The following is a 14506-nucleotide window of genomic DNA, read 5'->3' on the forward strand; positions in this document are numbered from 1 at the left end:
AGTGTGTTGTCAGGGTAATGCAGATGGCATTTAAATTACAGGTTTGTAGTACTGCTCCTGTATAAAATTCTCGTGGACAAGTGATCTCGTAGTAAAATCTCAGAACATTAGGGTATTTTTTTTTTTTTTCACTTCTGTGATGAAGACTTCCTGTTTCAGATATCAACTTATTGCTCACAATTAGGACATATGAGGAAAACACTGTAGATCTGCCTCCTTTTAAAGCTGCAAAATGTGCTCTCGTATTTATTTTCAGGATGGGTCTAAAGCACCTACTAAATCTTCATGCAGAGTCGCATGATAAAACAACAACAATACATTTGTTTTACTCAAGATCAACACTGTGATGAGTTCCGATGTATCAGGACATTTTTAACTTCATATTTCCATTTCCAGCATGGGAAATGCTCAGCGTGGAATTAGATGCAAATTTCTGGTTTGGATAATATCCCAGATTTTCCAGGGCATCGATCTTGATATGCTGGGCAGGCACTCAGTAAACAGATCAGCTTGTTCTGCAGGCTGTATAAAGCAAAATTTCCTCAGAGAAACAGAAACATTTCATTCTCTCATGACTTGAATATGCTTGTTTTAAATATTGTTGCTTTGATACATTTTCAACTGCGCAACTCTTGTAGTAGTGTATGAGAATCATATGGGAGCTGTTTGTGTAAATCTACAGAGAAGGAGCCATTCGCCCTTCTTTCAATCTCTCAGGAGATCAAATGTGAGGCTAAGCAGAGCCAATATGGGGGGTAGAGTCATTGTTAACATCCTGATGAAAACCAAGAAAATGGCTTTCCATTCAAAAGATTTACACCATGTTGAGCACAGCCAAGAAAATGTTGTCCCTGTTTTATTTGACTTGTTCCCCGTTGTAAAGTCCTTGAAATTTTTTTCCACATAACCTGGAATTATAAACTGAACATCTGGAGAGTTCGAACATGAATCCCGACACAGTAAATCATCGATGAGAGCTATAGTGTCCTGGAGCAAATTCACCAAGGCCACCTTTAGTTGGCTCAATAACCATGTGGCAAAAGCAGCCCTGAGCTTTGATGCTGGGGAGAAAAAATATGAGGCAAGAAATTGGGTTTCTGGCTGTGTGCTGGCTTTTTATTTCATAATTCAGAGTTAAACCACAAAGGTCCGCTAACTGCCATTGTTTTGGACCGCGCAGAGACTGTAGCAACTGAGGGAGCACTTACAAAGGAGTGTGTGCAGAATTACTCAGCAGAAGATAAATACAAAACTCTGGATGACTGAGTTCTATCAATGAGTGGGTCATGGTCAACAACAGTTGGAGGAGCCGGTGTTTGGAGCAACCTTCACTCCAATACATACTACCACCGCCTACTTCGCTTCCCTTGTTCATTCTGTCGCGTGCCGTCTATCCTTTACATCCCCCAAGATACATTGTGGCGTAGCACTCTCTCTGCCTTACAAACGTAATTTCCTTCAACAAAGATCAACAAAGTAGCTCCAAGGAGGACTGGTCACAGACATGCACTGAAACAATAAAATGTTTAGCTGCGGGACAAAGCAACAAAGCTATCAAATGATTGCAATATTATTGATTACATGCTGGTTTTAGAAGGTGTTTGTTTGCTGCATTATTGGCCAAATTTTGCAAGCATCTGGTGTAGTAGTTGTAATGGATAAATAAAACTATCGAGTGGATAAGTAGCCCTCTAAGCTGCGCTACATAGTCAGGGCAGACAGGAGACAAGAGTGGAGGAGTGTCACGAATGGAAAGTGACGACAGTTTTAGCTGGTTAGTGTGTTAGGTTCAGTGGAATAAAAGAACAGATCGAGACGAGAGTTAACATCAGCATTGCTTTCCACCGCTGCTGTAAGACTGTCTGATGACGCCTTTAAAATGACAAATGCTGAGTGGCCCCAGAGAAAAGGCAGGGGATAGCCAAAGCTTTGCAAGGCAAAGATTTCCAGAATGGAAATCATAAAAGTCTATACAATCCAATCCATGTTACACACCATGAAACACACCAACATTCATTTGGATACATCCTGTGGTTGCCATGAATATTTGAATCTGTATTTCCTGTGTTGAACCAATTAGCAACCCCATAGTGAGACAAGAGGAAGAGTCAGGGGGTCAACCAGCCACTTTAAAAATGTACAAATATATACTCATATTTTCATTTGTTATCTTGGAATTTCTCACAAAAATACTTTAAAATTAAATATTAATTAGAATAATAAAAAAAGAATATGAATTTAAAAAGAAAAATTAATCGACTCCAAACTGTTCTCAGAATTATTCCTCAGCATTAGTGACATTGAAATAACTGCATCCATGTAGGCTGGAGAGCGGATACTTGTGTTGTTGCAGGAAATAATACTCCAATAGAAATACTGCATTCTCTCACTATCTGCAACCACACACGAAGGCTTCTTTTGAACCTTTGAACATGGGGGGCAGTGGGGCCACAGCACAATTCTCTCTTGCAAAAAGCTATTTACTGAATGGCTGCCTTGAAGATGAGAAAAATAAAACAACTTAGTCGCTACCATGGGAATGGGCAAATTACACTCACCACCATGCAGTACAAATGATCATTAGCATTGTAATTACTGTGAGGCCATCATATTTGAGATTCATCAGTCGAAGTGGATTGCCAGTAAGTACTTGTAGAAGTACAAGAAATGCATCACCAGGGGATTATGTGGCAGGCTAATGTGCTCTGTTTTACAAAAAGGTGCCATTCCCTCAAAAACAAAAAAGTTCATGGAAAAAGAGAATCCACTCCTGTGCAAGCCACTCAGCAGTGTTTGAATGACTTTGGATATATAGATGATAAACTGATGGCTATTAACATAAACAAACTACCTGATGAGTACTTGATGATCTAACAGTCACTTTTAACAACATAAGGATGCACCAGCCCAGCTCTGTGTAATACACCCTGAATGTGTAATGAACTAGCATTATTACTCCTAAATAGGAGTTCCTTAAGGAGGTTGGGTAATGTCAAACAAACACACAGCAAGAACTCATGCAGACAATTTATTTAGGTGAGTGCCTCTGTTAGTGTTAAGATGGAGTTAACTGTCATAACAAAGAATTAATTGTGCCATGCTAAAAAGCTCTGCAGGCCAGCTGAGCGTCTGCTCTTTTCCATGACCTCATTTTGTTTGGTTTCTTGCAGGAGGCCTGGTGCGGTTTGTTGACCTAATTTCTACAGGGTGTGTGTCTGCTGATGGACTGACATGCACAAACTAAAGCAGTTACTTAAAGAAGATAGGTCTCATCCACTGGGAGCCTTGTTACTCCTGATTCTCCCTCAAGTAAGAATAAATAGGACTGGTGCCATTAGTGGAGGAGCAAATATGGCATTTGTCATTTGTCCTTGTTGTGTTGCTGAATGCATGAGACATTCCTGGCCTTGTTCTCTGTGAAAGTGAGAAAACCTGAAGTGCAATTGGAAAAGAATGTGCTTTGGGTCAGCGCTACCAAGGGGCTGGTAGGACACTAATACGCTGCTGTACAGCGAGCCTTCTTCCACAGTACGTTGACAGAATTAGAAACGTTCTCCAAGGTAAAAAGAAATTGATGAATTGTATTTCAGTCTGACTATTGGACATTCACTATAATTCCAATTATGTGCTCAGAAAAGGGCTCAATAGCCTTCCATTTATTTATTTATTAATATCTGGTTTAACATTTAAATCAGTCATTTAATATTGACATTAAAATGGCATATCTCCTTATGTTTCCTACAGAGCCCCTTTTAGCCACACTGCAGCCTTGGTCAGTTCACTCATATGGAAACATCCTAACAGCTATTGGCACTTCCATCCGAACATTCACGGGTTCATGAGGATAAAGCTGGCTGACTTTTATCCTATTGCCACAATTAGGCACGCATTTTGGTCTTAGCTGAAGATAGAAAACAAATTATGAGGGATTTTTGTCAAGATGAATGTGCCCTGAGGGCTAAAATTGGATCATTTTGTGATTTCTGAATTATTCTCAATTACCAATATCTATCATGAAGATGAATAAATGTTTGTTTTTGGGGTTTTTTTAAGAAATCCCCTTGAGGCTGACAAAATGATTTACTCTCTGCTTCTCTAGAGTGAACTTGTGTAGTGTATTTTAGTACGTAACCATATTATGTTTGCAAAAGGGTCGTATGTGGTTATGGTTGCAGTTTAGTGGGTGCTAAACACATCCAAGTTTATTACAACAGCTAAAGGGATTTCTGCTTCTGTCTCTGAGGAGCTGGGTCTTCATTGTGTTGCCGCCAGCCAGCTTCAAGCTTTAAAATTAAACTTTCCTTTAGTGTTCTGGACAGAGGTTCCAACTTCAGCCATCTGTCTTTCACAATATTCAGATACATGCACTGTCTTTATCCATTCCTTCCACTGTTTCGCCTGCTAATTACCCTTCCCTTTCCCTCTCGTCTTCTCCATCATTTCAAATGTCTTTCTCACAGTCCTCTCTTTTTCACCTTCCACTATGTAACTGCTCGAGTATCCCTGCAGTGACCTGCACTGCTGGGCTTGAAAGGTTGCATCCACTCCCACACTATCTCATCTTGTTTACAGGCTCAACCACAGGCTATTGGCTTCACTGGCAGATAAAAAGGCAAAACTTCAAGAATATTCAAGTGGCAGGAGCATTAAAATCCCCTATAAGGCAGGAATTACTCTAAAAGCCTCAAAGAGTGAGATTTTTATTTCAACTGCATTTATAACTAAAAATGCCTGCAGTCTCACATTCTGACAACTTGTGCTTTAGTTTCTCCTGCAAAGTTTGTTGCAAAAGTTTTAACAATTCATGTCCAACAATATGAAAGGGCTTTGCATTTGTGTTGGTGTGTAGATCAGTGCTCTGGACAGAAAGAGGAGGATATGCGGGCCTATCTGTTCTATTTCCAAAGGTCATAATTTTCCTTGCTAATGAGTTTGCAAAGTTAAAATCCTAAAATTTTCCATTTGTGCTCTGTCTCAGGGTTGCATAGGATATACAGTAGATATTGTAAAACAGCAAGAGGCACATTAAAATCAAGGCTAAAAGAAACAAAAAAATGCCCTATACTTTTATAATGACTAAATCCAGATATGAATCCTGAATTGGGAATTCAGCAACCAGAACCTCTACTTCTTAATGGGCTGTTTTTACTAGCGTATGATTCCTGCTCATTTAATATCATGAGCTCCTACTGCAAAGCTGTAAATGTCAAATATCTCCCAACTGCAGAACCTGTTTTAGCTATTAAATCCATACAAGAGTTACATAAGGTAAAAATATGAGAGAAGAGAGAAACATATTAGAAATGTGTCAATGCCAATTAAATTAACATTGCAGTGGCTTTTTCAAAAGCAATTTTGTGCTATATTTTCCTAGTGTGTAATCCCAAGACATAGTCTAATTAGACAAGAGGCTGTAAGGTAGCAACCAGTGTAATTCTGTCTCAAGGGACCAAGGTGCAGACAGGTGCACTTTTGGATGGAAGCTTCTCTACAACTTTAAACTTATTTCTGTTTCCTCCCACAGTGACAGGTTGTTCTAGCCAGCTGGAACAATACCCACACCCTGTGTTACACTTGTCAAACATATTATACGATATATTTGTCAGGGAAAAAATGCATTATAGTCAATGGGTAGTTTTATATTAGGTTATGTTTGGGATGCCCTGAGTTGTTTTCAATGATCCAATCAGCAACAAAAAGCTTGGACCTTAGCGATTCCAGTTTTGTTTCTTTGGGAGCTCACTATGCCTGCAGGCAAAAACACTGCATCAAGATTTTGTTTTCCTCAGAATTTACAGTTGAACAGTTTGATTTCTTGTTGTTTTCAATTGAATGCAAATAGCTGCTCCTGCTACAGGAAGCATGAATCTTAATTTCCTATTTTCTTCTACAAAGCCAAGTGATTATGGAAGCTGTAAAAAATGTCATAGATGTAGACTATACATCTCCTGTGTTACATTGATTAAGTAAATGTAGATTCATCTACTGCTCAATTGGTTAATTTAAAATGACTTCACTCAAATAAATATTCAGAAATAACTAATTACAGGAGGCTCTGGAATTTTTTCTTTGATGCTGAACATTAAATACATTACACATTATTAGATTGTATCTCAAGCAGAAATATAAATGAACTTCAGGTCTTTCAGGGCTGGAAATGTACCCCTTCTTCCTGCAGGGATGATGCCAAACACACAGGGATAGACACATTAAACCCGGACAGGTGTGTTAAACTGGCAAGTGACACAGTCACAAGAAAGTCATATCTTCCCCGAGGCAGCCAAAGACTCACCAGCTTTCACTGTACCAGGTATCAATCAAGAGGGCCTATTCATAGAGGGCCACAGCCACTACTACAATAAAAACACACAACTAAAGTAGGTTACAGCAATACAACGGTATCATTAGCACACATGAGGAGAACAGAGGATATGCAAGGAAGAGAAAGTAGCCAGGTTGAGAGTAAGCAGCTGGTGATTAATTACATTCACTACTTCACACCTTTTCCAAGATTAATGTTGTCTATAACCAGGCACATTTACTGACCTGCTCCACTAAATGGAGAAGTCACTTTATTTGTTGCTGTTTTGATCAGACTTTGACAACTACTTTCCATAAAAATAATATTTTTTCATACTATATGATAATCTTTCAACCAGAGCCAAAAATGATTGATGGTTAGTCTGATCATCTGTCTAAACTGTCTAAAAGCCAAAGGTAATTAAGTTTAGTAATTGTCTTACCAATCATGCATACTGTTAATGAGAACATGGATTTTGTCACTGAACAGGAGTCTAAAGAACAGCAGTTAAATGGACAATGTAGTGAGATGGTATTCTGATGGAGTATTAATCGTCGTCGCATTAAAATACAACACAATTGCACTAAAATGCAACGAATTTGGAGTGCAGCCCACTTTGGTCAATAAAAAGTTATATTTACAGAAATAAATGAAATATACACAATACCGCAGTGTAAGATTGCATTGTAAGATCTGAAGAGCGTATGTGTAAATCTAGGCAAAGATGGCTGCCATCATAGCTGGTAAATGAAGGATCACATTGACCAGAGGTAACAATTGTCTGAACTACCAATGAGTTACAGTTGAACTGATGTGTCAGTGAAAAAAAAAAAAAAAAAAAAAACACGAAATCACCAATTTGATGAATTAGTGATGATATTTTTGGAAGGCAAACTGGTTCAAAACACTCCTGATAAATAATTTTTCTACAAAATTTTTAAAGGTTTGTCAAAACGTGTTTGTTCATATGGGGTGTGTAAATGTGTCTTTTTGGACCAATTGTACCAACAACAAATTGCAATGATTACAATTGTTTATGTCAACAAAGTCAATAAATAGTTTCAGCTCTACATAACTGTGAAAACATGTTTTAATGAAAACCAAAAAAAAAACTGCTAAAATTGAGGTAAGAACTGGCTCTAGAATGGCAGTAGATGGTTGCATATTTGCCTCCTAGTAAACTGAGTAAACTGGGGCAGGCCTGTTGATTGAACAACATGTCAAATGAGTCTATGGAAAAACACCTGCATGACAACAAATGCATCTTTAATGATGTATAGGATGAGTTCCTGGTATAGCTTTGACAAAAGGACCTGGCTTGGTTACAGCGCTGGCCAGTGCACAGTCACATGTTTACTCGGCAGCTCATTTAGCTGAATCCAAGTGACAAGGTAGAGTGTGTGTGTTACTGTCTGTCAGCAGGCTACTTTAAGGTGTTTTACAAACAACACAGTTCACTGGGGTCGCCTATTCTCCAACTAATCCCTGCCTGTTAGCTACTAATCCCTGTTTATCAACAGAGAGGTGCCGGTTGTGGCCAAGTATGAGAAAGCGAACACCCGGATGGAAAGTGCTTTTCCAATAATGTGTGCCTCAGCCGGGTGACATTTGAGCCATTTATAAAATTAGGTAGAGTATTAGCTGAATGCATTAACTGTGTTGCACATTCAGTGCAAACCTTTTCTGCAAAGCAGTGACAACTATAAACAGACAAATATCCATTTTAAGACTCATCCACCAAAAAGCTGTAGCCCAAGTGTGTCATATAAAGACACTGTGAAACAGAATACTGTCTCTCACATCTGACCCTCTCCTTCTCCAAGTGAAATACACGCAACAGATGGCATGATTTGGAAAACATTTTGGCCACCACACTTTTTTCACAAATTTTTAGCACAAAGGCTGTAAACAGTGTGTTGCATGTTTTCTCTGGCTGTCACTGGTCCTTCCTAGTGTAGTGTTTAGGATTAATGTCAGGGAAAGGTGTCACTGCTGCATCCTTTCCTCCTCATTCCTCAACAGCTGTTTTAACATACGAATCAATGGAATGACAGTAGGACTTGTCTGCATCTCAATCAACCAGTAGTCCCTGGGCAATTGCGCTTATCCCCCTCTCTTCCAAACTGAGAGGCTGCATGCTGTCTCAACTTCCCTTGTAATCCATCACTGCCTTTTACCCATTTCCACACTGGCTCTACAGAGGTTTTCACTTCTGACCAAATGGGAAAAAATAGATAAAATACAAAGAAAGCTGGTTCGGTGAAGGTTGGATTTCAAAGCAAGTTAGGTGACTAAGTGGGTCAAAAGGCAAATTGTGATTTCTCATTTCAAGAATTTTTCCAATGGATCTGTTTAAAGAGTGGGATTCATGGAGGACTTGCTTAATGGTAATCAATATGTTCCTCCTGCTCGCGGTGACTTTCCTGTTTTATTAAAAGGCCTTTCAGCAGTGATTCTCAACAGAATGTCAGACTGTTGGAGGTGGTGTCACACTGTGAACAAACTCTAAGCAATTAATTTCAAATCACTGAGGAGAGGTTTGGGGATATGCAACAATAAAAAAGTGAGGCTCCAAGTTTAATGTGTGCTGAATTTAAAAATGCATAGTTTTTACAAACGAAATACATGAATTCTGGGACACAGAGTATTACAGTTACAACTTTCTCCTGAGGATTCATGACAGCTGACTTGGCTACAGCGGAAGCAAAACAGTTTTCTGACTATTTTTCTACTCTTTGAAGGACATGACCATGTAATACAGATTGAAGCCGGTGGGACTGGGGCTGCTTTACTTTCAGTAGGTAAAGCCATGGAGAACATAAATGAATATATGTATAAGGAGAAACTGTGAGACTGCATGTCCAAAACGATGTTGATCTGGCAGCTCTGAGGGAAGTATTTGCCCATGGGTGTGAAGGTGTACAGTACTAGCTAAAATGGAATTACATGACCCTGCATTATGGATCTTCCCTTGAGAATTATGAGTTTTTACACAACAATATAACTTATTTGTAAGAAAAAATTAAAGAAGTAGAATGAGAGACAGATCTGTCTCTCCTGTTTCGACTTCTGTTGAAAATGCATCTGGGGATAAAGATGGAATAAGTTATGGAACAAATTGCCAGAAATGAAAATCCCACTTGACTGGTATTTGCCTCTAATGAAGACTGACATGCTCTAGTCTAGAAAGTTGATGTCCTAGTATGAAGCCGAGTGCGAGTCTAGCTTCCATATTTGCAATTCCCAGTTGTCATATTTTAGCTTTGTGCAGTGCCGCCATCAGCCAAGAACCCATAACCAAGCTTGAGTTAGAGCATGAGGGGCCACTGAATTACTACTGCAGTGCAGACATTGAGAGAATTTATGACAGCATCACTGCTTGAGCATTAATAGATGTGATGTATTCAGGGGGAGTGTTTCTTGCGGGGTTTTTCTACTGAATTAGATGAATTGGTATAAAGGAGGTAGTGATATTCTGCCAAAACTGTACAGTAAAGGCTTGTAGAGTCAGAATGAAATGTGATAAAGCAAAGAAAACAACTGTAGCATAATCTACTAGGAACAGACAACAGATGACTTTTGTAGGTGTCACAGCAGCACGTCACAAACCTACTTGAATGTTATTTCAATCTTCCTAAACACATAAAATCAAATTTTTCCCCCAAATTTACTACAAATTCAAACTGGCAAAATGCAACACCATTTTCAAGGCACCACTGCTGAATTGCTGCAAATGTAGCAATCAGTGCATCACCTTAGCTATCAATTTATTCTGTAGCTTGCTGCCCTCTCATGGTGGAACAATGTATTTCTACCACATGGTGATACAAGCATCAGAATTTCTATGGATTAATTGTAAAAACAGCTTTGCAAATCACATTAAATGATAAGAGTCTTTATAACCTAATGAAATTAGTCAGGTTAAGTTACATAAGCTTAATTTGTGATAAATAGGAATTGCCCTGGTCTCCCATCTTTAGCCTTGTTTCTTCTCTGTAATATTAAACACTAAATACTCAAGCAGTAGTTCAATACAATGAGATACACAGACAAGCTCCAAAGTTTTATATCAGTCTCAACTGACCCATTTGAGTGCCTCACAGAGAGAGGGGATTGGTGAAACACCCTCTCAGAGTTAATGTCTTTCGAAGACACAATATGGTGCATGTGTATTTCGAGAAACACCTGTTTTAGTGAGTGTGCTCATTTTCTGGAGACTGCTCCAATATCCGGAGGGTACAAATGCCACCTGGCAGGTTTATAGTGTGATCATCATCATGCTGGGAGGTTATTCTGGGCCACGCCAGGGGATAATATTATTAGTCTAAGACACCACATAATGATGAGAGCACCAGCGACTGAAAATGTGCTGAGAAGAGAGGCCTCAAATCTAATTTGTTTGTTTAATTATCATAACTATATTGTTGATCCCTAAAAAGAGGAAATTCCACTGCTGCAGCGCTACTGTAAAAAGCCAGTGCACTTTTATTTCTATGTATCACTGTGTTTCAGCGACAAGCTAAAACTTAAAGCAGCATTAAAATGTAGCCTGCCCTGAGATGAAGGCAGCATGTTTTCAATGAAAAAAGGAGCAGTGCAAAGAATGAAGGTCTAAATAAAACATTTCATCTAATTCACATGCCGCTTACACAAACACCTGGGTCCTGCTATGTTCCAGCTGTGGCTGCCAGCTTGTATGTTAGCAGAGGGATAGAGTCAAATGACTACCGTGCAAGAGCACACACAAACCTACACAGAGAGCAGAGAGACACAACCAGAAGCTTAGTTCAAGAAGAAACAGTGATTATGCGATCTAGAAGCGCTGCACCTGCTCCTATGACACCAATCCAATCAAGACGAAATGTGACAAGCCTTCCGTTGTTTTATGGGAGGTGAGTATGCACAATCTCACTTCTTTCTTCCATGAAAAAAAAACAAAAAACTGCTGCTTTGGAGCCATTCTGTTGTTGTTTTTTCCCCTCCAGAAAAATATTCACTGCAGATGTCATTTCGGAATCCCTACAGTGACATTCATGATTGTTTAATAGCATCTTAAATCATAAGCCAGTACAACCCTGACAACCCATATCAATGCGGGACATGCGGAAAAACTCCAGGTTTTATGGTTAACTTGGCATTATGCTGAAATATAACACATTCACAGGAATTAAGGAAGTGTATCTACTAAACAGCAACCAGGACCACTGACAAACTGCTCTGCCATAACATCAAGATGTAAAAGAAGATCAAGATACTTTTATCACCACTGAATCTATAAAACTGAAAAACATGTCACTAAAAGGATTAAAAAAAAAAAATATACATATACATTTTAACCTTATTCACCCAGAAACTGAATTTTATAATAAAATGAAAAGGAGAGGGGGAAAAAATAATTTGTATAATTACTGAAATAGTTTCCAAATGAGACTTATACCATCATAATTTGATGGTATATGCTAGTGTGAGTCAAGTGTTTTCTCTCTGTGCTGTATGTTAGTACCTGTTTCAGTGACAAAGAAATTTTGCAATAAATCCTAGATATAAGGCTGTGTGGTCAGTGTAAATATATAAATCGTGAAGTAATCAATACTGACCTAGGTTCAAAGAGATTCAATTTACTTCAGCTGTCAAGTGGGAGTCGTGGTGCAATGCACTGAGATCATTTTTCATTCCAGTAAAATCATAAATTCTAGCATTACAGCATGACTGAGTGATAATACATTAATACGTTTAAAATGTCATTCATAGCAGGAACAGCTTTAGGATTGTATGCTCAGTGGTTTCTGTCCTGTGTTGTGCCCTCAAAGGTCAGGCAAAAGGTGACTTGATGGGAGGAGAGTTTCTCAAATCCAATTTCAAATTTATGTAATTCGTTTACACACTCTTTAAGTACACAGTGTGTCTCTCACATTGCCCGGATCTGTATTTGGATCTGACATTTCCTGGGCTGTCCAGTAATGACAACAACATTTTCTTAAACACTTTCCTGTAACTTTTCTTTCTTTGCTGATTGGCCAGTGCATGAGGAATAAATACTGTGCAGTGAATGCTGTTTTTTGCAGCAAAATTGTAGTACTCAGCGTTTGTTGTCAGCTAATCTGTATCAATAATAAATCCATTACTCCCCCTCCCCCCGCCCCAACACAAACCTAGACTTGACCAGGTCGTTTGCCAATTATCAATAAATTACATTTCACACTAATGGAATAAATTGCCTTAGTCCTGTATAGATAATATCTAGTCAAAATCTGATGGCCTGATCTGAGGTTTTTGTACCTTTGGGGTTTGGTGAGGCCCAGGTGATGATGCGTCGTATAAAACAGCAGTTGCGTATGACTTTCTTGGAGAAGCCTTGGTCTTTACGGAAGTGCTGCAGGTCCTCCCTCCACTGGGTCCTCTTTGTTGGTGTACACATGGCTGGACGCTCACTACTGTGAAATATAAGGTGCCATTATTTCCAAGGATACTCAATAAATTCTGTGTAGGAATAAGCCCAACTATTTGCAATTATGAAAGGGTTGTGAGACTGCAGAGAAAATATTTCTATGTTGTAACACGGCCATGATTATTATTAGCTTCATAATTCAAATGATGACCTCTTAACAGCCTCTGGTCAACATACACAAACAGCTGCAGCCACTGCAGAATGCACATCAAACTGTCAGAAGTTAATACAGTTGAGCATAAATGCTAATTTGGAATGTTTTTGCCCCTAGTTATGCATAGCTGTGATGAAATGCAAGGCATTTTATGTTGCCCTTTTGGAAATAGTAAATGCTTGGGTGTGCTGAGCTGCTGTTTCGTGAAACACAGAGTGGATGGGAAAAGTAACCACGTCCAAGCCAATTGTCTAAATGCAAACCAGCCAGCAATGTTTCTTTGATTATAATGAATCTCACCGTGATTGATTTTCAAATCAAACCGTTTGTTGCCACATAATCACCTCAGAGTAAATCAAATAACATTTAAACATGTTAAATAAAACATGACCGAGTGATACCCTACCTCCCTGAATACTATGATTACAGTTCCATTGAAGGTCCAAATTCAAGAGTAAAAGTTTCATGCCCAACCTTTTTGCTCTAAAAAACACACATGTATATCTTTCACTGAACAGAAATCAAGGTGTAGTGTGAAGGCTAATTGCTATCTGACCATCATCTTACCTTGTAGGCTAAAACACGATGTGCACGCTCTCCCTGCTTCCTCAGTCTGCAACTGATCCTCAGGTTTCACACAAGCACTTTCCCTTTGCTAAGCTGATCATCGGAGTGTGAAAGAGAGAAGGGAGGAGGAAGAGGAGGAGGAGGAGGGAAAGTGAGTGAGGACCACTCTGTAAAGCAGAGACAGTGAATGAAAGAGAAAGAGAGAGGAACAGAATAGCTGGTAGGCATGGTGGCTTTTGTTTCAAGTTAAAGGATCATATGTGGGTTTTATTCAAGTAGCAGAGGAAGCTGCTGCCCTTTGATCATCCTCCTTGAGACTTATAGCACATGAAAACCTATCGACACGAACACGCAGTCCCTTTTGTTGGTACAGACCACTCTTAACTTATTCTAGCATCTTGTTGCTGATTTTAGTTGAAAATAATTTTTCGTTTTAGATCCGTTTTGGCTAAATTCTTAAATAATTGGGAACTTTAGCTTCTTTTGTCAAACATTCTACCATCTTCTCTCAAGGTAAGTTCCTCTGTGTTGGAACTGTAAGCCCCATACTGTATGACCTACAAAGATTTATAGTTATGTGAGCAACAGCACAAGCAAAGGAACACCTTAGATACAAACTTTCACAAGCTAACTTCATCATAAAGACAATACTACTGATATATGGCATTAACTAGGTAATGTTAACCATCTTCTTACTGTGTAGGGGTATGTTGAGCATCATATTAATAGTGGTGCAAACCACTGTTTGAAAAAACGTACAAATATATTACAGGTATAAGTTCAAGCACTATATCACTCTGAAACGAGTGGCACAAAATGTATGAAAGAAATATCCCTGGAAGTTATGAACTACTTTAAATGCTGAACCTACCCTATGATCTCTGTGGAATGTTTTTGTTATGTTAATTAATATAACAAATACTTGTAATGGCATTACATATAAAAAAGAAAGGGATGTTTGGTTAAAAATAATGAACACCACAGCACGATCACAAACACTTTGCCCTTCTGAATTTATTACTGCAGAAGTAATGTC

General features: G+C 38.8%; 1 protein-coding gene across 1 annotated transcript in view; it reads right to left on the reverse strand.

Annotated features, from left to right (window-relative positions):
* kcnip4a (potassium voltage-gated channel interacting protein 4a) overlaps nt 1–12719 on the reverse strand; it is a 98028-nt gene extending 85309 nt beyond the window's left edge. The window contains exon 1 of the mRNA XM_029526116.1: nt 12581–12719. Coding sequence (XP_029381976.1) covers nt 12581–12719 — 139 coding nt within the window. The remainder of the gene's footprint in view (nt 1–12580) is intronic.
* Nucleotides 12720–14506: the final 1787 nt, after the last annotated feature.

Source organism: Echeneis naucrates, chromosome 18 (assembly GCF_900963305.1).
Source record: "Echeneis naucrates chromosome 18, fEcheNa1.1, whole genome shotgun sequence".
Lineage (NCBI taxonomy): Eukaryota > Metazoa > Chordata > Actinopteri > Carangiformes > Echeneidae > Echeneis > Echeneis naucrates.